Source organism: Notamacropus eugenii, chromosome 7 (genome assembly GCF_028372415.1).
Source record: "Notamacropus eugenii isolate mMacEug1 chromosome 7, mMacEug1.pri_v2, whole genome shotgun sequence".
NCBI classification, from domain to species: Eukaryota; Metazoa; Chordata; class Mammalia; order Diprotodontia; family Macropodidae; genus Notamacropus; species Notamacropus eugenii.
The window spans coordinates 39,272,088-39,296,507 of NC_092878.1; the positions used below are offsets into that span (position 1 = coordinate 39,272,088).

Genomic DNA, 24,420 nt, shown 5'->3' on the forward strand with positions numbered 1-24,420 from the left:
AATATTAAGGAAGGTGAACTAGAGACCCTAATGCAAAGTCCATTTGATGGGATAAGGATCACTTAATAATGTGGAATGAGATCTATGAATAGAATATAGTTGTGGAAAAGTATATCTTATTCAAACAGAAAGGGATAAGTAAAGGGAGGCGGGGTGACATTTTGGTGTGACATTTTATGAACACATACTCTGGGAAGGAGATGTAACCAGAAGTTGGTGCATGACCAGCTCACCACATGGAGGCATCTATGTCAGAGACACCAAGTCCCTGTTTCTTGAAGAAATGATTTCTGTATTCTTCTATCACATAAGTGGGAGAAGCTTCTATCTATTGACTATGTAACCAGACCTGGAAATATCTTCAAATCTAGCTGATGGGGGCTTATTTATTGTCTTTGGTATTGAAAGCCTCCAGGAGTGATCTTCTTTAACCACAGCATTAGAAATGTGCACTAGATTGGCTGACAGGAAGATCTACCTTCCCTTTTTCCTCCATTTTAGGCCCTATGACCCTGAAAAACAGAATTGGAGTTTTGGTTTTATTTTATTTGTCCTTTCAGTTGTAGGTATAGGTATTAGAGTACTGGACCTTGGAGTCAAGTTTCCACGCCAGATGTTGCAATCAATTCAGCAGGGGAAGCCAAGGGGACTGTGGATTTAGTGGGATTAAAACTGGGAACTGAGTTAAACTGTGAACCTAATGCTCCTCCCCAGATACCAAGTGGGTAGAGGAGGAATCATACTCCCGGTATTGGAGGGAATGTTTGTATATTTTTTCTTGTTACACTTTTCAAGTAAATATTCTTTTGCAAAAGTTAATCTGACTTTTAAGTGGTTAAATAGAACTGGAGCACTTAGACTCTTAAAACTGAAGGTATATAATTGGTAGAGTCTTGAGCCAATGGCAGAAGCTATTTACCCCCAAACACCTAAGGGTACTAGAGAACCATAGAGGAAGGTATAAATGTAAAATACCTGCATTTCTAAAAATAGGGATCATAGTAGTCACTGTTACACATGATATAGTGCAGTGAACCAATAAATGCAATAACTTTAGAAATGGGATAAAAGAGAAAGTCCAAATTTGAGACAGTTTTTGGATCATGTGTTCATAAGTAACAGTTATTTAGTGCTTCTGGGAATTTGATTTTATTTATGTGGTTCAATAGTACTTTTAAAAATAAAAAAAGGCATCATAACCATCTGAAAATATATATATATATATATATATATGTAAAATCTCGAAATAGAGCATGCCCCTTAAGATGTCTTTCAAAAGAAAAAAAATGAGATATAATCTGAAAAATAACTGAATGACACTTTTTTTTTATCTGAACCAAGTTTTGGGGGAAAGTATAGGGGGAAAATATCATAGTATAGTTTGACAAATATAGTACCCAGAGGCCTACTATCTGGAAATGGTAATGATAATGCCAATTAGAAGAAAGAATTGGGACCAAGTAAAATTTGGGACCAATCTCAATAAAAGATCAGAACTCAGTATAATATAAAGCATTTTAACATTAGAGCTGTCTAAATGGAATTGGACTACTTGAGTAGTGAATTCCCAGTCACTGGAAATATCAAGGAGACTGAAAGACCACGTTTGTAGAATGTCATTGAGAGCAGTCATGAATTGAACTTAAATTTTGACAATTGACTTTTATTGTCCCTTCTTACTCTAGGATTCTATACTAACATATTAAAATTCTCTTTTGGAATTTATGATTATAATATGATGGAAATTAATTTATCCTTAGGTCTAGCCCTGGTTTAAAGTATTAGTACATTTATCTATTAAGTTAATCAGTTCTTTGAGGGGTGGGTTTGTGTGTGAAAGTATATTCATCTTTCCTTAAACAAACAATTTTTTTGTATTTTCTTTAGCTTTAGGAACATTATTTAAATTTAAACGTTCTGACATTCAGAAGACTATAGTGATTCCTGGTTATAGCAGTTTACTTCTTGTTAAGTTTATTAATTATAGACAAGCTTTGGCTCTTGCAACGATGCCTACAAGAGTACCTCTCAACAAGATTTTTAAAGAGAATGAATGGTTGTTATATGACTTCTCAATGCAATTTATCACTACATGGGCAATTTCTCCCACTGTTTGTAACCATTGGATTCAGCACGATGATGTTGAAACATCACGAAATATTATTAAATACATCGATCTAGGGGCTAACTACACTTTTAAAGTTAGAATAATTCCAAAGATGGGCAAAGGTGAGCTTAATTTTTTTTCTTAAAATCTGTAAATGATAGTCAGCAAAAATAAGGTTCATTTCCTTTTCTTGAATGTGAAATATTCTTTTTGATATTTGGGTTATTCTGTATTATAGTCACTATTTCAGAATTGTTGAAACAATTTCCCCCTTATTCTCCTAAAAACTTGCCATTTCATATGATATTGCAAACTTCCAACCATCAATCAACTTAAAAAGCACAATTAATTATATTGAAATATAATTGAAATTTCATCAATATATTGAAATATATTGATATGACAAGAAATATATTAATAGCTTCTACATAAATCTATGTCATTTCAAATATTCTGTGATCATAATTAATTTTTTTATTAAATTGTTGGTGTTCCTTTTTAACTTCAGTCAGACTCCCCGTGACTTCTTCACTACTTGGTACTAAGGTATCCTTTGTAACTAAGGAATGCAATTGTAATCTTGTTGGACTTATATTAAAAATTTTAAGTAGTTTTGTTATATTATGGAGAAGTTAAAAAAAGAAAGGGAGGAAAAAGAGAGAATACATTAAGGGAAAAGATAGGGGTACTTTTTAAATCACATAATAAGATCGTCTAAGTAGAACTTTATGCAAATATGGAAGGAGTGGTGGGAGTGTGCATCACTTAAGTAGTACTTTCATTTCAATTGGTCCAAAGAGAGCAGAAAACACACATAACTTGGTGTAGATACCTTGAACTGAGTATCCCTTCTATCCAGGATTATCTTTGCTATTTCAGAATTAGCTGTGTTAAGATGGGCTCTATAATGACTATACTAACCTGTCAGAAGTACACAACTAGTCAATCAGAAAAGCTTCTGAAGTTCAAAACTGCCTGACATACCCATGATCTTTTGTGGGTAAGCCTAGCCAAATTTAGATATGACTGTAGCAGCCGGAAACCACAGAATCTGCCTTGACCAGCTCAGGGACAACCATGAACAGAAGCTGCAGGCTCAAGACCTTGCTCAGGACTTACTGAGTATCCTGCTACCTTCCTTATTGTATCTACAGATGTCTTCTCCCTTAACACCACCCATCCCCATCTAAAAGCCTCTAAAAACTGTGTTGTCTCACCCTTTTCCCACTCCCCTTTGAGCAGATGAGAATTCTTCCTCCTTCCCTGCTCCCTTGCAGGATCTTCTCTTTCCTGCAAGGTTTTCTCAGACAATAACACTTTTGTAATTTGGGATCAGATTTTATTTCATTTAGGGTCCCTCTTTTTGGGCCTCGGGTCTTCCTTTATAATAATATATCTTTCTAAAGCTAACAAGATACAGAGAGATAACTTTGCGGGCAGTTTTTTTCCTTCTAAGCTCCATGAGAACAATTACACACTCTGAGAGACACATAATACAGACAAGAAACACAAAGACCAACAACTGTGAGACAGTGACCCCAATACTAAAAGTTACCCCTTGCCTGCCTTGCTAGGTGTCTCCAGAGAGGCCATGCTGTTTATCACACACAAATACGTATAGCTAAGAAGTATTGTCCTTTTAAAAATTAATCCTGATCTGATACGTCCCATCATTTATCATAGCCCAAATAATCAGTCAGAAAGGGAGGGAGTGGGAGAGAGAGGAAGGGAAACTTTCTCTGCTTCTTTTCCGGTAATAAAGAGGGCAATTGCTATTCCAAAGTATCTTAACAGCACTGAAATTTCTCATCTTTTCCTAGGCTATAAATTTGTTAATTAAATTTAAAATGCCCATCTATCTAAAATTCTGGCTATTTAACCATCCTGCCAGCATTTTCCCTTTACTTATTTGTTGTTGTATCACTGAATTTGTGAACCCTCTTTCTCTATTCTAATTTTCAGGCAATTTACATTTTTGATAAAGAAATACTCCTCATAGCTCTTTATTTCTTTCAAAATATTTCCTCAAGAGCTCTAATTCATCATCTTATATCATCTTTTACCTCTTTCCCTCTCTTTTTATCATGTTCTTTATCTATTCTCAGAATCCTTATTGTCAATCCATTCTTTTTTTTTTCTGATATTCTCTTGAAATTATGTCTGAGTTATTCTCTTTCAGATTTTTGGACTTGAGTTCCCTTAACAAGGTATTTCTTGATTATATCAGGAATTTTCTTATGATTGTTCATTTCTATTCTCTGTATTATGGATGACTGGTAAAGACCTGCCCTTTGACTTTTCTGATTTTTTTTGTGGCAATTTTGGAGATTACTAGCATCACTATCATGTCAATTCCTTAGCATAGAGATCAAGGTTGAAAAGAAGGGATGTTATGAACCTCTCATTACTCAGTCTGGAATCAGGTACCCCAAAAATCCAGATAACAAATTTGTATTTTCTGGGCCTTATCCTTTTCAGTCATCCACCAAACTGGGAATAGGGGTTTGTAATCCCTTCTACCTCTTCTCAGCTTAGATAGGAAGCTACATGTGGGGAGCACATGCTCTGTACCCTGCCCCACTATCTCACAGTCATAGATGGGATAGCAAAGCTGATCCCTGGGAGCTCCTCAACATTAGCTGAACGGTGTGGCTGTAATTTAGAGTGCATACCATGGTATTTTGTTTTATTTATATAAGTTTTTGGAGGGTAGAGGGTAAAGAAGAAATTACCCACGGGAATTTCTTTCCCATCATTTCTTTTCTTCATTGATCTCTTCCAACTTATTTCATTCCAATTCAATCCACTTTAATTCAATAGGCATATATAAAATTTCATAGGTATTTAATTAAATAAGCATTTATGAAGATATGTTTAACCGAAAGTCAAACACTGCTGGATGCTGGGGTTAAAAAGACCAAAAAACCAGTCCCTGCATTCAAGCTCTCACGACACATATTTTATTGGGGGAAATATGTACATATATATGTAGTATAATATGACATGAGATGATATGACATCACAGACATGACACAATGTAATATGATACAATATAATATAATAACTATAATTGTATCAATAAGCACCCCAACATAAACTGAGGGGCCCGCTCTCACAGGTTCTTAGATCTGCATTCATAAAAAGAAAGCAACTTTCAAGGGATTAATACCACTTTAATCAAGCACATGTGTCATTCCTTTAATCAAATACATATATCATTGTCAGTACCCTAAATTTCAAAGAAGATACAGAAAAATGAAAAGATCAACAGACATAGCTTCCTCTGCCTGAATTTACCAGACATTTGGACCCCAATTGCCTGACTATAGTTACCAGAGAGGGAAGCATGACATCTGGGTTCTCAAAGCCAAGGTGGGCGGGAGGGGGGAGAGATTCCCAGAGTCCTCATCTGGTACTCAAATCTTTTTACCAAAAACTAAGCCCCAAAGTAAAACCTCACCCTCAGAGTATTTATACCTCTTTAGAGCCAGAGGGTATCTCATCCCTTGAGTGCCTCATTAACAAAAGCTGTGGGTGTTCCTACAAATCTTCCCTAATCAAGCTCCCCATAATGGGCAGGCCCATTAATGAGTGGGGAAGATCTTTAATCACATTAACAATACAAATATATATATATTCTTGTTTCTAGTTAAAGAAACTTTTGTTTCTCTACTTTACTCCTAGTAAATACTCATGATTGATAAAAGCAAGATTCAGTCAGACACTTGATTACAGTAAAACAAAAACAGCAAAAGATCCTAATTTTACTTGCCATTACAATAATATAATGTAATGTAATATAATATGATGCAATAAATATTATAATATAATATAATGTAATATAATATAAAATAAATATATCATATACTATACAACATAACGTAACATAATATAATATAATATGCATATATGGAGAGATAGAGATACATACAAATAAATATTAAATCTATATGAAGTAAAAGCACAGAGAGAAAGTACTAGAAACTAAGAACATTAGGAAAATGCTTGTGTAGGAAGGAGCTACCCTTGGAGGGTGCAAAAAAATTCCATGAGATGGAAGCAAGGAAACATTATAGGCCTCTAAGACAGCCTATCAAAAGGCATGGAGGTGGGAGAAAATGTCATATATAGAGAACAGGAAGTAGACCTCTTGGGCTGTAACTTTGAGGCAAAGTAAAGTGAAATCATTTTGTAAAGGCAATATGAAATCCTGCTATGATGTGTTGTGAATGCCCAATGTGGAGGGAGGGACAGTTATTTTGTCCTAGAGACATTAAATGGTGAAGCTTCTTTAACAGGCCAAGAATATAGTCAGATATGCATGAGAGATATGAATTTTAAAACTGGAAAATGAATTATAGAGAAGAGACTGTTGGCAGACTAATTAAAGGTGCTGCAATGGTGAAGATAATGACTACTTGAGCTAGGGTGGTGGCTGTGTAAATTAGAGGGGTGAGAGATGCAGGTATTGTTGTAGAGATATTGTAGAGATGAGCAAGGTGTGGCCACTGATTAACCCTGGAGGATGAGGAAAAACCTAACAACTCAACCATGACTCTAAGGCTGTGAACTTGGGTGACTTGTCTAGATGTTAAATGCTCTTGAAAGAGGTGCATTTCTCCCTCAGATGACTCTAAAACTACTCTTACCACTTCAAGATTAATCAAATTAAAATTAAATAAATGTAGAGGAAGAAAATTCCTATTATATAGTCAAACTGAAGATGTGAATGAGGAGAGAGAAGAAAACAATTTGGAAAAAAAGAACAAATGATCTCTAATGGTAGATTTTTTTTTTTTTATTAGCCAAAGGGATTAGCCAAATTAGTGGTTGTGTTTGGATAAGTTATTTGCAATTCCTTTCCTTCATAATTACTGTAGCCACACATTATCCTTGGTAGAATTTAATTTTGAAATGCTTTCCAACTCATCACTGTTTCCTTGAATAAATTCAGTGGTAGTTGATGAATTATGGTTCTCTGTTCCACAGATGCACTGATATTTCAAATGCCGCATGTAGAAGTATTCACTGGACGTCCACAATTGATGAAAATAGAATCTCTTAGCTATTGGGATGACACTGACAGTTACATAATTGAAATCACAGCTCTCAATAGATATTTACGACAAGTAAGATAGAATTTCCTACTTAACAGATTTTTTAAACCAAAACTTAGTCTTTGAAAAGCCAAAGACATCATTCACATTAGCTGTTTCATATTAGAGAAAAAGTGTTAAACACTTTTTGTAGCTTGAAATACACATCTCCTTTTACTTGCTATATCCATTTCTAGGCATCTATTTATTCAGCTAGTTCCATCTCTCCACTTTCTCCTTTTCAGAGATGATCCATGAATCAGTTCCAAGGACATCTTAATGAGTAAACTATCTAAGAAAAGATAGTGCGTATCCAAACACTACTAGAAGTACTGAGATTATTACTCTGGAGTGAAAGGCCCAGGTGTAGGTAATCCTGTACAAGTGAAAGGCATACCACCTTGATGGTGGGGGAGTCACCATAATTTAGGATTGGAGTCAGGGATGTTTTTTTGAGGAGGAGAATAAAAGTGAATTCCCATAGTTTCTCTCCTTGCATCACCTCAATAGACTTGAATTTCTAATTCAACATAATCTGTCATATCTAGAAGGTTCAGTGCATACAACACTGATTCTGGAGTCAGGAAGACCTGCTGCAGGCACTTACTAGCTATGCAACCCTGAACTGGTCACAAAGCCTCATTTTCTCCATTTGTTAAATGGAGGTCGTAGTAGCACTGACCTTTGAGGATAACTATGAAAATCAAGTAATTCAAAATAGGTAAAATTCTTTGGAAGCTTTTAACTACTTTTATTGCTATTATTTCCAAAGCAATAAGCCTGCCAACTGAGGCATGGTTTCAAGGTTTATTGTATTGATCTCAAAAAGCTTTCATTAAAATAAGGTATACTTTTTACAACTAATTTTTCACCACTAATCAACAATGTTGATTTTTTTCTTTTTTCCTAGAAAGAATGGTATTATGCTTTTGTCATAACTTTTGTTACAACTTATTCCTAAATAGATTGCTACAGTTACTTTGTTAATCTTTACTTATTGACCTTTTTCTTCTTTTGATCTCATTAAATGGGCTTAAATTATATGACTTTCTCCTAGGGAATGACTTCAATTTCATTCGTAGTTTGGCAAGCATCCACATTTTGCTATATGTCCACAATTATATTAACACTGAAGAGCAGCTGTAGTTATATCAAAAACATGTATCTTATTCCTAATCAGAAAATTTCCATGTCTGCCTGGGAAAATGGAACATATAGAAATGCACATGGTTTCAATATGATCAAAACCTTGCCGGTAAGCACAGATTGTACTAAGCAATCATATTCTTTTACTAGTATATAAGTAACCAGTTATTTAGTTTAGGCATCTTTCTGAGATGCTCAAAACCTTTTATAATTGTTTTATCTCAGTGTTACTGTTGTTTAGAAGGGACCTTAATGAATTTTAGTAGAAAATTGTAGTAAAAAATTTTCTGGAATGGTAACTTTCAAATTAAAATGTCTCACTTAGAGTCAGCACTAACCATTCATATAATCAGGGTGAACAACAAAACATGATTTCAAATTAACTCAGTAATTTTTTATTGTGAAAATAACATAAGGCATAATTAAAATTTTATTAAATGGGAAGGAATATCAGGGTTCCATGAGGCCACTGAGGGCACTATTTGGATTGTAGGGAATGGGGTTGTCACAGACCAAAGAGAAGATCACCTCCTGGCACCTCCTGACCCACTAGGGAGGAAAAAGAATCACCTGGAAGCTAATTAATTTATCTAGGAAGGTCTCACTATCTGCTAGTGAATTGAAAGTTCTTTTATCTGTAAATATAATAAGCTTTAAAATTTGGTGATCTTTAGCAATCACTGTTTAATTTTTTTCCTCTCTCCAAATACTGAATTCCTGCTTTATTACCTTGATTATTCACTGCTAGCTATGACTCTGGTCTTATTATTCTGAATTCAAATATATGCCACAAATACTGATTTTCATTGAAAATTCTTCCACACTCAATGCGCTCTTCTTGAGTCAATAAGAAATCTCTTTGCATTAGCAAATTTTTCTGTAATGGAGTGAATTTGTCAAGGTGTCTTTTTCAGACAGTTCACTCCTTTTTCAAACTCTGCATTCATATTATAAAGGGGAATGGAGCCTCGTAAGTTTCAATTAGTACATGCTTTGAGTTTATTAAGTTAATTACAGATATATTTAATTTTGCTTTTAGTAGTTAGTTTACATGAGATTCAACTGAAAGAGAAGCTGATTAGAAGAAATCAACGCATAGCAAGATAAAGCTTGAACATTAAATTTTACTGATTTATTTGAAACAAATGATCCGAGGATTACTAGATCTAATTTCTGATCTAAGTGAATGTCTTCAGCTTCATATTTATCCTGCAACCTGGCACAATAAAACAGTCCATATACACAAATTTTCCAAATAATGGATGTTTACCTCTCTAGGTGCCAAAGCTTTGTTTTTTCTTTCAAACAACTATCAATTTAATAAAGATTTAAGTGCCAATTAGATACAAGAAAGATAGTGTGCTAAGTGTTGGAGAAAGAGACATGAAAAGTGGCACAGTCCCTGTGCTCATAGGCGCTTACAGTCTTCAAGCAGGAATGTGACCTGTTTGTAGAAAAAAAAATACGCTGACAAGTGTAATAGAGCAATGAGTCCAGATGGAAATGCTTATAAAATGTGCTATTCATAGCCTATTGTCTTCAATAGAGGTTTTTGGATGTTATTTGACCTTTTTTGATAACTAGGCATCATCATTATGAACATCCTTTGCCATTTATTTATTTTATAAAATAAAGATCTACTACATGCAATGCTCCATACTAGACACTAGGGGGAAACAAAAACTGATAAGATTAGGGTCTGCTCTGGAGAAACTGATCTTTGTTGCACTTGGTTATAACACAGTGAGGATCTCAGAGAGCATCTTTGGATGAGTATGGCTGCTTGTCCCTCAATGGAATGACTCCAGTTTACGGTGTTTTATTAGTTCCCCACCTTTTTTAGTTGTCATCGTTATTTTTCCTCTTGCTTTCATGCCAGGCTGATTGCTGCCTGTCTTTAGTGTGTCGGGCACCAGGTAGCCATGGTTTCTAAATGTCAGTAAGACCTTGAGTACAAATGTATGTGCTGCAGAGGCTTTATTAAATATCTTTCAATGTTAATTCACCTTGCTAAGAAACTATTTTTGCTTCACTTTCTGAGTCATATTCTGAAGCACCGAAGTTGTTAGCAGACTAGATAAATAATAGTACATTCCTGTACTATGGTAAATTAATAAAATTCAATATCAATCATGCATTACCTTGACTATTATATACCATTTAAAGCAAACAATATTAATATGACTAAGCAGATAGAATACCCCCATAAAAAACCAAACCCTAAAATTGGAGTTGATCCAGTAGTGGAAACAAGTAGCTGAATAATTATATGGATTTATATTTTGTACAAATTATATGAATTTATATTATATACAAAACTTACTAATTGAGAAAAGTAGTTCCAGGAATGATCTCAAATCATATATAATTCCCAATAGGATTTGTACTTGAGACTTGAATGTGCACTTCTATAGGGGTGCTTGATGTACTGGGAATCCTCACTAATGGAGAAACAGAAAAAGAAACAGAAACAGCTGGCAAGGACCATGTGATGAAAATGGAGAGCTTTCTCCAGCTAATAAAAAGTTTGCTCTCTGTCAGATCTTCCTGGGGTGTTGTTGATCAAGGGGGTTTCTTTTTTAAAGAAAAATTTATTTGATTTAATTCTGAAGACAGAGTTCAATTTAACTGAAATGTATTTGCTAATAATAATTTATATTTTTATCGACAAGCACAATGTCTTGCACTTGTTATGCTTCAGACATTGTACTTGTTGCTCAGACTATAAAAACAAAATAAGATAAAATGAAACAAACAGAAGAAACTATCTCTTCCCTCATGATGCTTTGGAATAGCTAGATCAATGAAAAGTAATTAAATATATTTGCAATATCCACAAATTTAAAGCAAGATTATTTTGTAAAGCTACAATTCATTAATCTCATGAATAATGAAGCATTGACTACAAATGAAAAGTGATAAGCTACTTTTCGGGTATTTTCATACATTAATAATAAAATATTAACTCCTATGCTTAAAACTTATCTATGAGCTAACAATATTTGTTTCCTTTTTACCTTCATCCCTACTGTTCATAAATTCCCTCACCGGTTTCTTAATAGTACCCATCCTTGGCACTCCTGGCATTTTAGGCTCTGCAGATCCTATGTTTCAAGTCCAGTTGGAACCCTGACTTTTATTTCAAGTGCAAGTGCATAGAAACCGCAGATCTAGTGTGTGCCTAGTAAAAGAGCCTATCACATGCTATACTTATATTACCTGTTTCCACCTAGACCTAGAACACAAAATACGGGCCAATAGATTGGGGTGAGGAAGTCTAGTTGGTAGAGTTACAACCAATGATGACAGCTCCTGCGTAGAGAAGTAAGAATATTTAAGTCTAATAAAAATGTTAATGTGATTTAATCCAATGCTTACCTCCTAAGCCCTTTTGTATGAATATATTTAATTCCATCCAGGAAAACTACAGGCCTCCATCCCACTTGGGAATAGATATACCACTCACAGACAACTTTTATAATGCTGATCCCAGCAAAGTCAAGCCAAGAGATTTATTTCCTGAATCAAAAGTAAGTCATTTTCTGTGGTCATACAATATTTTTCATGAACCCTAGGCTACATTCAGTGTAATCATATAAAAAAAAATTCTCTGTAGCTACTACTAAGTATCATTAAAATCAACAATGCATTATTGATGATATATTCCATTTGAAATTGTTTTAACTGTCATATTATTTTAAAAAAAGATTGAACTACAAATGAAACATAAGTCATAGATGTATAACCTTTATTTTTACCTCCTCTTAGTCCATAGTGTTCTGTATGTCTTTGGTCCAGGAAGGGGAGAAATTCAAAACATAACTAAAGTATATGAAAACATGGACTATTATATTCCCTGTGATTATCTTGTTCCCAACGTAATATCACTCCCTGCATGTTACATTTGTCGTCATTCATGATACTTTATATCAAGTTCTTCTATGTTCCCTCCCTCTTCTATATTCTCTCATTTCCTCTCTCCCTCCCTCCTTTCCTTCCTTCCTTCCTTCCTTCCTTCCTTCCTTCCTTCCTTCCTTCCTTCCTTCCTTCCTTCCTTCCTTCCTTCCTTCCTTCCTTCCTTCCTTCCTTCCTTCCCACACCAAGCCTCACTTGCTCATTGTTTGAGTTTTGATAGCTCAGAGTGAATGTAAATAGCAATCATTTCTGTTCTGACCAGAAATTCTGAAAGTCTTCTCCTCCCATAGTGATTCTTTTATGAAGGCAAACTAGACCTTCTTTTGCCTCAATTCTTGCCCAGCCTTTAATGACTGAATGGGTGTTGTGTCAGATGAAATCCTGGGAAAGACATTAGCTTAAAAAGGTCAAGGTCTCCCACTGTATCCAGGGCTATTGCCAGTTGTCCTGTCCTATGTCTTGCCACTGGATCCAGATGTCTCTGGAGGACAGAATGAAGCTGATAACTGCACAGCCCTGAATCACTTAAATTCAAGTCACTTGCAAATCAAGACATGCTTATATCATTGTTCCTCTTCAAGAATGAAGGATGAACAACAGTAAAAACCTTCCTATAATCAAGAGGAAATTATTTTCCTTGGACAAGGATTTTCTATTGTTATCTATCTCTCCAATTGTCTGTCACTCAATTGGTCTGTCTGTTACCTCTGAGAATGTTTGAGTCTCATAGTCTTGTGTATAGATTTATAAATTAATTCCTTTAAACATTTAAATGGTAATGCAGTTCATTTAAAAAATTATTCTCAGTAATCCAAAATGATACCCTACCAAGAACCTTTTTATGACATAGTGGCCTAATACCCGAACCAGCGGGGTATAGAGGAAGAAAAGAGAGCTATAGACCATTCTTGCTAAAAAAAAAAAAATTTGTTGTAAAAACTTTTAACAAAATTTTAGAAAGTTTCTACATAGCACAATATAAAAATCACGAAATACAACAGACTCTCCACATGGAAGACAGAATCAAAACATTTATTCAGACACCAGAAAGCCCAATCCATCATAGCAACAAAAAATCTATACATAATAACAACACAGAGTACAACACCATCCCCATGCCTTCCACCTGCTAGACTTCCCAGAAGCCAGCTCCAGTAAACAAACTGCAAGCAGGTTCCATTAAGCAAAATCACAAATAAGCTCTTTCACTCATGCTAGCCAGCTGCCTGCTGACCTGCATCCTTCATAGCTCTGACTAGACTCACGAAACTTCCTCTCAGTTCTGCTCTAGTTCCACCTCTTCCTGTTCCACCTGTTCAGCAGGCTCCTCCCAACACGGGCTCTGTGGGACTTATATGACTCAGGCTTCCAAGTGACCCAGGCAGGTCACATGGTCCTATTAATGAATGGGAAAGATATTCCCATTTAAATTACCATCACAGTCTTTTCCCTTTTGTGTCATATTAGCCAATCTGATATGTGTGAGGTGGTGCTGTGGACTAGCTCAATTTGCATTTTTTTAATCAATAGTGATTTAGAGCGTTTTCTTTTATGACTACAGATAGCTTTGTTCTCTTTGCCTGAAACTGCCTGTTCATGTCCTTTGACCATTTATCAATTGAGAAATGACTTGATGCGGGGAGGCCTGCTTGCTGGATTGTATTCCACACTTCAGTGAAACAGACTTTCTATGTTGTCTGGAGCTGGAAAAATATTTTGCCTTTTCCTTTTGTTGATTCTGCCCCTCCAGAATCCATTTTGAGTGTCTATTTTAAAGTGTGGAGTCACATTTGTGAGAACTCTGCCTTACTCCACCATCTTGGCTCCTACATTAATGTTTTTTATGAGAATTGAAATATTTTGACAGACTACAGTGAAAAGTTTGAAGTTTTGACTCAATATGTTTTACCCAACATTTTACTCAATAGATCATGTCTATGTGGAGAATAAAAATCCCATCTGTTTAATCCTCCTCCCAATATCCCTGACCTGACCTTGTAGGGAATAGACAGATCAACTATTACCTGGCTACAGCATCTAAGTCTCAGTTGTGGGCCTGTGCTATCACTGACTCAGGTTGAAATGTTTTTGTTTTTATGTGCACCCAAAGACAATATATTCCTTAAATCTATTAGTCTGTATCAATCTGTGGGCAAGAGGAATAAAATAGTTGCTAAATAGAACTGTTAACATCATTACCAGCTACTTAAAGGCAGCTTGATGAAGCAATGGATAAAGCTTTGAACCTAGATATGAGTTCAAATCCATTCTCAGACACTTACTAGGTATGACCCTGGGCAAGCTATTTCACCCCTGTCACAGCATTCTCATGTGTAAAATAGGGTTAATAATAGTAAGCTCTAAGCTACCTATTATATGATAGAGGTGATGACAAAACAGGATGAAGTCTCCTCCAACAAGAAGCTGATGACAGGGTTTCTGAGGTTTCCTTTGTTGCCATCATTGAGGTAGAGTCCTCCAAAAGAAAGTGCTCCCTCATCCTTTTTTATTTGCTTCCTAGGTAACGGGAAAGTACAAGAAGTGTTTCAACAAGTCTTCTCGAGCAGAGTGTAATTGCACAACTGCAGAGAAATTTTCTTACAGTGTTGAGTTCTCAGACTGCAGGGAAAAGGTAAGAGAATCTGGCAACTTAAAAACCGGTTACTTAAATCCAAGATCCTAAAAATATTCTTTTGGACAAAAGCAAAACATAGTCTATATGACCTATAATAAAAATAAGGTTCAGTGCTTACAATGTCTGGAATAAGATGATAAAAACCTTAATCGTTATTAAAGTCATGACGGTCCATAGAGAAGGGAAATTTCTGTGAGAGAGGTTTTTAAATATGAATCATTTTACACAGGTATTTGGGGTATAAATAAAGCACATTGTCATTCTAGGTTCATAAATGGTCTACTATTGGCAAGGGTATGGGTTATAGTGTTCCAAGAGGGAGAATAGAACCTTCTTGATTATTTCATCATTAGCCTTGAGGTCAGAGATAGGCTGAACTCTCTATTTTGGTTGGCCTTTCATTATAAGTTAGTAAATGGAAAAAATGAAAAAAGCCTGGGGGTTAGATATAACTGCCCATTTGTCCTGAAATGGAAACCTATTCTAAAACAAGTTTACTCCTATCAAGAGGGGAAAGAGGAGCCACTTTTTTTCAATAGGAAAATCTATTCCTTCCTTCTGTCTTTCCATCATTCCTTTCTCCTTCCCTCCAATATAATAACACATGTCACAATTAGGTGTGAATAACCCCTTGTTAGACCTGAAGTCAAAAAACCTGTGTTTGCACACGCCACTAGAAACTTAGCTGTGTGATCACAGTCAAGTCATTTTATTTCTCAGAACTTTAGCGTGTAGATCTACAGATATGTGATTGCATTCACATATACACACATATATATGTCATGTACATATGTTTTGTGTGTTTATATAATGTTACATATACTATGATTATATACACTTACATGAATGCAATTATATAAAAAATAATATTATTTCATACATATATATATATACATATACATATAATGAAAATCAGATTATTTTCATTGCTTACCTTACAAGGCTGTTGTGAGTGTAACAATTGCATTCCTCTCTATAAAGTCCTTAAATGAACCACAGGTAGCTTGTCATTGATGAAAGAAGAAGTCAGGGTGGGGAGCTTAGAGACTGCTTTAATATGAGAAAAGATGTTGGAAAAATGGCACCCTGTTCTTGGCAGAACACATGTACTGTCTTTTTTATCTCCTTTGATAGCAATTTGATGAAAAAGAAGCTTGGTTACCATTGAGGAAAACCTCCTCACGTTTGATACATACCATACACATGATATCAAAGATACACAAATTTAATTAAGTTCATGCAGCTTAAACAAAAGAGTTGGACATCAAGGCATGGAATTACAGTCACCTGAAAACAAACCACCTGGCACAGGTCTACTTGATTAGCACCTGCTGCTGCCTTTGGTAGCAACACCATCAGAGCACTCTGATTTCCCCAATTGTTTCTATGCACAGTCAGTGAAAAATATTATTATGTAAAAATATAAAATATTTAATAAAATATTATAAAATAAAAAGATATGTAAATATTATAATCTGCAGGTCACATATAACCACATGTGTTGGTTAGAAATGATTAATTATAGTGATGAATCTGCTGACTGACTCATGGTCTTCCTGCTCCTTGATGTAGCATAGAGGGCACAATAATGCAGGGAACTAGAAGGGTTTTGAAGTAGGAATGCTTACTGGTACATTTATATCAATCTACTTTGATTTGTTTCTACAGTTCTGATTAAGGTCTTAGGCAGTTATGAACTTATTAGTACCCTTAAATAGAATGTATTTGGGACTAATGAAAAGAATTGGTGGTATTAGGTAGATAGAGTTGGTTCCAAATATAGAAAGTAAGATAAAAAACCCTAAGATTAAAAAATATTTGAAGCAAATACAGAGATTAAAATAATTCCTCATATTTGTAAAACATTCAAATGTTAAAAGGAAAAATCCAGTTATCACTGGATCTATATTATCAAAGGTTTGAAAGTCCATTTAAAAAAATAGATGCACATGTTTTAAACCACAGCTGAGTCAACACAAAGGCGCAATGCTACTACCCAACAGACCCCCATGTGGCTGGAGCCAAAACAAATATAATTGGGAAATATTTAACAAAGTAAATAAAAATATGATATAACATAGATAATATTAATCTATGATTTTCCAAGTCAGTATGTAGCCAGCAGGAATCCTTATGTACAGTTGAATGGCCCTGTTTCTTTTTGAGTTTGACACCATTGATGTAAAGTCTTTTGAAAAGAATTGAAAGTCTTCAACCAAACCAATAATCAGAGATACGAAAATAAAATGAACTTGGAGGATGGGGGTGAACTCTTTACTTCTCTTAACTTAACAAAAGTATCTTAAATATTTCATTGTATGTGTTATCTTGCCCATATGGGTTGTTGTTGTCATTCAGTCATGTCCATCTCTGTACAGCCCCATGGACTTGTCCGAAGGGTTTCTTGGCAAAGACACTGGAGTGGTTAACTAATTCCTTCTTCAGCATGCCCCTGTTTTATAGAGGAGAAAATTAGGCAAACAGGAGTTAAGTAACTTTCCTAGGGTCACACAGCTAATAAGTGTCTGAGACCAGATTTGAACCCAGATCTCCCTGACTCCAGGCCAAGTACTATCCACCATCCAGTGCCTGCCCATATGGGTAATTTTGCCAAAAATACAAACCATAACCTACCCACATCTCTTGATCTTATATGTATCTTTTCTATATTCTCGTATACATTTTCCATAGAGGTAAAGCTAACCTCCTGGAGACCTTTCTCTAGATCTTCTTACACCATGTAAATAGCAGTATACCATGAAGTCTCTCAGTCTCCTATCCCTCACTCTAGTTACATGAGCAGCCTGGCATCTTTCCCAAATATTCATTTCTTCAATGTTTTATGCCATTTCTTGCAGGTAAGTCGTAGTTGGAAATGTGCAATAGTCAGTTCAGGTTCTCTAAAGGTTCCTCCAGTGTCATTTGGATTACCTACAAATTTGATGCTATAAAATTTCGATATTCAATAACTTTTAGCTATAAAATGGCATTTTTGTCATATACATTTAGTTTCTAGAAAGTAGTAAAAAAAACTACCCTACTTTTGTCCCTTTTGGGTTGCATTTTTTTATTTTGTCAGACTCAACACCAAGTCAGTCAACAAGCATTTATTAATTTCCTGCAATGTGCCAGATACTGTGCTGTGGGGATATAGAAACAAAGGCTGTATCATCAAACATGCAAACAGCTATATACAAATGAGATACATACAGAATAGAACAGAGCTAATCAACAGAGGGAAAGCACTAGCATTAAAGGGGGTCAAGAAGGGCTTCCTGTAGAAGGTGGGATTGTAGCTCAAGCTTGAAGGAAGTTGGGAAAGCCAAAAGGCAGAGATGAGGAGGGAGAGCATTCCAGGTATATAGGACAGTCAGTGAAAATGCCTGGTGCTAAGAGACAGAGTGTCATTTCTGAGGAACAGCAAGGAGTCCAGTGTCACTGGATCAAATGTGATGTGATGAGTAATAAAGTAGAAGACTGGAAAGATGTGAGGAGTAGGTCATGAAGGACTTTGAATGACAGAGAATTTTATATTTGATCCTAGAGGTGACAGGGAGACACTATAATTTTTTAAAGGGTGACATGGTTGGACATGTGTTTTAGGAAAATTATATTGGTGACTGAAATGAGAATGGATTGGAAGGGGCCAGAGGTGAGGCAGCTAGACCTACCAGAAGGCTACTGTAATAGGCCTACACCAGGGTAGTGGCAGTATCAGAGGACCAAAGGGGGCATATTTGAGAGTTGTGACAAAGGTGAAATTGATAGGTAGGCCTTGGTAACAGATTAGATATGGGGGGTAAAAGATAGTGAGGAGATGAGGGTGGAATTTTGTCTGTAACTTGAAGAAAGTCAGGAAATCCAGGGAAGGAAGGAGGTAGAGATGAGGAGAAATAGAATTCCAGGAAAAGGGAACAGCCAACAAAAGTACACAGAGTTAGGAAACAGAGGGTCTTTCATGAGAACGAGTAATAAACTAGAATCACTGGAAAACAAAGTGTAAATGGAAAGGGAGAGAGGTGTAAAAAGACTAGAAAGTTAGGAAGGGATTAGGTTATGAAAGACTTTGAGGGTCAAACAAATTTATATTTGATCCTGGAGGTTAGGGAGACAGTGCAATTTGTTAAAAAGGACAGGATTTGGGGAGTGATGACATGATCAGACCTGGACTTTAGATTTGGGGAGAGGAGCGAAGATGGCCGAGTATAAAGATACCCATATGCTAGCTCTGAACCCACAGCCCATAAAATATCTGTAAAGAAGAACTCCCAACAAATTCTGGAGCAGCAGAAGCCACGGAACAACAGAGCTGACGAGATTTCTGTTACAGAGAGCCCTGAAGGACCTACACGAAAGGTCCATCATCCACTGGACCTGGAGCAGAGCCCAGCCCTGCCTTGGCCACACGCCACCGAGAGGAGCAGATCCGACCAGGCTTTAGGGACAGAATCTCCAGTGGCCACACATGTCTGTCCACCCACAGGTGCTGGGGGTGAGTGAGAGAGTCTTTCTGGGTGGCCGAGAGGGGCGTGGGGTGTCCCCATAACTCAGGCCCCCTCAGGAGGCAAGAGCAGAGGCAGCAGCAGACAAGGGCTCCCAAAACAGGCAGGAGCTCCAATCCATTGTCACAGGTCTCTGCATAAACCCCCTGAGCAGGGGTGAGGCAGCCCTGCCCTCACCTGCGCACCTGAACTTAATCTCACACTGAATAGCAGCCCTGCCCCCACCCAAAGCCTTGAGGCTGGGAAGCAGCATTTGACTCTCAGACCCCAAGCGCTGGCTGGGAAGATCTGGAGGCGTGGTGGGTGTGGAAAGAAAACTCAGAAGTCAAGTCACTGGCTGGGAAAATGCCCAGAAAAGGGAAAAAAATAAGACTATAGAAGGTTACTTTCTTGGTGAACAGATATTTCCTCCCTTCCTTGCTGATGAGGAAGAACAATGCTTACCATCAGGGAAAAACACAGAAGTCAAGGTTTCTGTATCCCAGCCCACCCAATGGGCTCAGGCCATGGAAGAGCTCAAAAAGGATTTTGAAAATCAAGTTAGAGAGGTGGAGGAAAAACTGGGAAGAGAAATGAGAGAGATGAAAGAAAAGCATGAAAAGCAGATCAGCTCCCTGCTAAAGGAGACCCAAAAAAATGCTGAAGAAACTAACACCTTGAAAAATAGGCTAACTCATTTGGCAAAAGAGGTTCAAAAAGCCAATGAGGAGAAGAATACTTTAAAAAGCAGAATTAACCAAATGGAAAAGGAGGTTCAAAAGCTCACTGAAGAAAATAGTTCTTTCAAAATTAGAATGGAACAGATGGAGGCTAATGACTTTATGAGAAACCAAGAAAGCAAAAAACAAAACCAAAAGAATGAAAAAATGGAAGATAATGTGAAATATCTCATTGGAAAAACAACTGACCTGGAAAATAGATCCAGGAGAGACAATTTAAAAATTATGGGCCTACCTGAAAGCCATGATCAAAAAAAGATCCTAGATATCATCTTTCATGAAATTATCAAGGAAAACTGCCCTGAGATTCTAGAACCAGAGGGCAAAATAAATATTGAAAGAATCCACCGATCACCACTTGAAAGAGATCCAAAAAGAGTAACTCCTAGGAACATTGTAGCCAAATTCCACAGTTCTCTGGTCAAGGAGAAAATATTGCAAGCAGCTAGAAAGAAACAATTCAAGTATTGTGGAAATACAATCAGGATAACACAAGATCTAGCAGCTTCTACATTAAGGGATCGAAGGGAATGGACTGGGATATTCCAGAAATCAAAGGAACTAGGACTAAAACCAAGAATCACCTACCCAGCAAAACTGAGTATAATACTTCAGGGGAAAAATTGGTCTTTCAATGAAATGGAGGACTTTCAAGCATTCTTGATGAAAAGACCAGAGCTGAAAAGAAAATTTGACTTTCAAACACAAGAATGAAGAGAAACATGATAAGGTAAAAAGCAAAGAGAAGTCATAAGGGAATTACTAAAGTTGAACTGTTTTCATTCCTACATGGAAAGACAATATTTGTAACTCTTGAAACATTTCAGTATCTAGGTACTGAGTGGGACTACACACACACACACACACACACACACACACACACACACACACACAGACACGGCATAGAGTGAATTGAATAGGATGGGATCATATCTTTAAAAAATGAAATTAAGGGGTGAGAGAGATATATCGGGAGGAGAAAGGGAGAAATGGAATGGGGCAAATTATCTCTCATAAAAGAGGCAAGCAAAAGACTTTTTAGTGGAGGGAAAAAGAAAGGAGGTGAGAGAAAAACATGAAGTTTACTCTCATCACATTCCACTAAAGGAAGGAATAAAATGCACACTCATTTTGGTATAAAAACCTATCTTACAATACAGGAAAGTGGGGGAGAAGGGGAGAAGCAGGGTGGGGGGGATGATGGAAGGGAGGGCAATGGGAGGAGGGAGCAATTTGAAGTCAACACTCTTGGGGAGGGACAGGATCCAAAGAGAGAAGAAGCAACGGGGGGCAGGATAGGATGGAGGGAAATATAGTTAGTCTTACACAACACGACTATTATGGAAGTCATTTGCAAAACTACACAGATATAGCCTATATTGATTTGCTTGCATTCCAAAGGGAATGGGTGAGGAGGGAGGGATGAAGAGAAGTTGGAACTCAAAGTTTTAGGAACAACTGTCGAGTACTGTTCTTGCTACTAGGAAATAAGAAATACAGGTAAAGGGGTACAGAAAGTTATCTGGCCATACAGGACAAAAGAGAAGATGGGTACAAGGGAAAGGAGGGATGATAGAAGAGAGGGCAGATTGGTGATAGGGGCAATTAGAATGCTCGGTGTTTTGGGGTGGGGGAAGGGATAAATGGGGAGAAAATTTGGAACCCAAAATTTTGTGAAAATGAATGTTAAAAGTTAAATAAATTAATTTAAAAAAAAAGAAAGTAATTTGACAACAGAGTGGAGGATGGCTTTGAATGGGGAGATAATTCAGGCAGGGAGAATAACCAAAAGACTACTCAATAATTTAGATGTGAAATGATGAAAGCCTGCAGCAGAGTGGTAAGAATGTCAGATGAGGGAAGGGAGCATTTATGAGACATCATAAAGGTGAAAATGACAGAATTTGGCAACAGATTAGATATGAGGAAGGGTGTGTAAGAGAGTGAGAAGCTGAAGATGTCTCCAAAATTGTGAGCATGGATGAATGGGAGGATGATTGTGCCCTCCACAGTGACAAGAAAGTTAGGAAAAAGGAAGAATTAATAGTAATAAAACATTAATAAAGTGAATTTTATTAATATTTTGTTTTTCAATTTTTGTGGATGCATCACTACTCTCTAACTCATCATTTTCCCCCTCCCCCAGAAGCCTTCCATTATAATAAATCAGCAAAACATAAAAACTTAAATAAATAAATAATACGCAAAATAAGTCATTTTCATGCTTGAAAATGTGTGTTTCAATGTGTGCCTTTAGTCCATCAGATTTCTGTCCAGATGTGGGAGGTATCAATTTTTTTAAACTGTGAGTGATTCTTCTTTATTTTGTGCAAGTCTTTCCATGTTTTTTTTTTAAATCATTGAGCTCATCAAGAAATTATAGCTTGATTAGAGAAAAGAGTTCTGAAGTCTTTCTGAGTTTTCATTCTTTATCATGTAAATTGTCCTGGTTCTGCTCATTTCATTCTGTATCAGTTCATAGATGTCTTCCCAAATTTCCCCGAATTCATCATTTGTTCTTTCTTCTGGTACAATTTTATTCTATTATTTTAATAATCACAATTTATGCAATCATCCAAATGATGGCCATCTACTTTTTTGCTACAACAAGAAGTGCTACTGCAGAAATTTTAGTATATTTGGATCTTTCCCTTCTCTCTGAGCACTGTGGGGGCATATGACCAGCAATAATATTGCTTTGTCAAAGGTAGAGTTAAGGAATTTTTTGATGCACTTTGAAAATGCTTTCCAGAATGGTTAGACTAGTTCTCAACTCTTAGCAATAGTGCATTGCATGCCAAATATCTAATAAGTGTCATCTCTAGAACTCAAATCTAGATTTACTGACTACACATGTAGTATTATGTATAACCTTGAATGTTATTTCTTGGTGCTTAAATTCCACACCTATAGTTACCATAACTTTTAAAGTAATATGAGTGATTTTTATCTATGTAAAATGCCTCTTCTAATGTTTATTTTAGGTCCCTCGGTATAAGTTTCCAGTTAGCCAATATCCAATCTCTTTGAATATCCTAAATGAAGAACGAAAAGAACTCAAGATGAAGCCTCCATTTTTGGTTACTGTAACTGAAGTGAATCAAAGGGGAAACTGGAAAATCAGTAAGAATTGCCTATCTCTGGACAATTTCTACTTGATCATAAAATATTGAATCATTTAGATCAGTAAATTACAAATGGAGGTCCATGAGGGAATTCTTATAGCTCTACAAGGGAAAATACTGAGAAATGGCAGGCATGTTGTCTTGCTTCTACCTACCCCATTCTAACATTAATTCAGTACAATGGATTCCATTATTTTAAAAGATTTCAGGATTTCAACCACACAGAATTTGAAGACTGGTTTTTTGGTGTCATAAGTATGAATTTAGTAACTTCTAGTCCCTGTTTGTCTACATATGGTAGAATGGATTGTCTCTACTTGCTTTCTTACTAACCTGTAATTAATGTTTACTCAAAGATGCAGTGCAATTTTCCATCAGAACTGGGGATAGCATCACTATCAAATTGATGGAGGACAGAAAGCTAATGCATCGACTGACAATATAAGAATCGTGAAAGAACCTGACCACTTATGATAGAGGGCTGATGCTAACAAGATAATCTTTAATGGGGATACATGTAAAGTCTTGCACTTGAGTTCAAAAAATCAATTTCAAAAATATAGGGTAGAGGAATGTATGGTAAGAACACAATTCATATCAAAAAGACTTAATAGGGTGACTATTGGAATACCTTCTCACTAAGAAACAGTTTCGTGATGTGACCATTAAAAACGTGAATGAGCTTGGGCTGTCTAGAAATATAGTGTCCAATTATAGGAAAGTGATGAGCTCAATGAATTCTGTAACACATGTAAAGAAGTGGGTATAGTTTGGAATACCATATTTTAGGAAGGCCATTGAAAAACTGGGGCCCATTCAGAAGAAAAGTGACCAAGATGGTAAAGACCTGATGAAGAAAAGGCTTGTGCTTGGCTCTGATGACAACCAGGAACAGTGAGTAAAAGTTATAGTGAGGTTGATTTTTGTACAATTTCTGAAAAATATATTTTAAAAATTTAAAACAAAACCTTTATGATCATTCCATGTCCCACATCTGTGCCTTTGTATCAGTTCTCTCCCATCACAGGTACAATGGTACAAGGTATTGGACCTTGAAATTGTAGACTCATGCCCTGAGTTCTTTCAAAGCTTAGTTCAGATACAGTCTGCTACATTAGGAAATTCTTTCATTTTTTTAAAAAAAGTTTTTTGTTTTAACATTCTTTTCTTTTTAA

The 24,420-nt window shown here is 36.2% G+C and overlaps 1 protein-coding gene across 2 annotated transcripts in view; it reads left to right on the forward strand.

Annotated features, from left to right (window-relative positions):
• LOC140514408 (cation channel sperm-associated auxiliary subunit beta-like) overlaps nucleotides 1-24,420 on the forward strand; it is a 176,076-nt gene that overhangs the window by 129,491 nt on the left and 22,165 nt on the right. For both annotated transcript variants that reach the window (XM_072624722.1, XM_072624721.1), the window contains exons 18-23: nucleotides 1,888-2,229; nucleotides 7,097-7,236; nucleotides 8,261-8,458; nucleotides 11,769-11,879; nucleotides 14,786-14,896; nucleotides 23,105-23,243. In XM_072624722.1, the coding sequence (XP_072480823.1) occupies nucleotides 1,888-2,229; nucleotides 7,097-7,236; nucleotides 8,261-8,458; nucleotides 11,769-11,879; nucleotides 14,786-14,896; nucleotides 23,105-23,243 (1,041 nt within the window). The remainder of the gene's footprint in view (nucleotides 1-1,887; nucleotides 2,230-7,096; nucleotides 7,237-8,260; nucleotides 8,459-11,768; nucleotides 11,880-14,785; nucleotides 14,897-23,104; nucleotides 23,244-24,420) is intronic.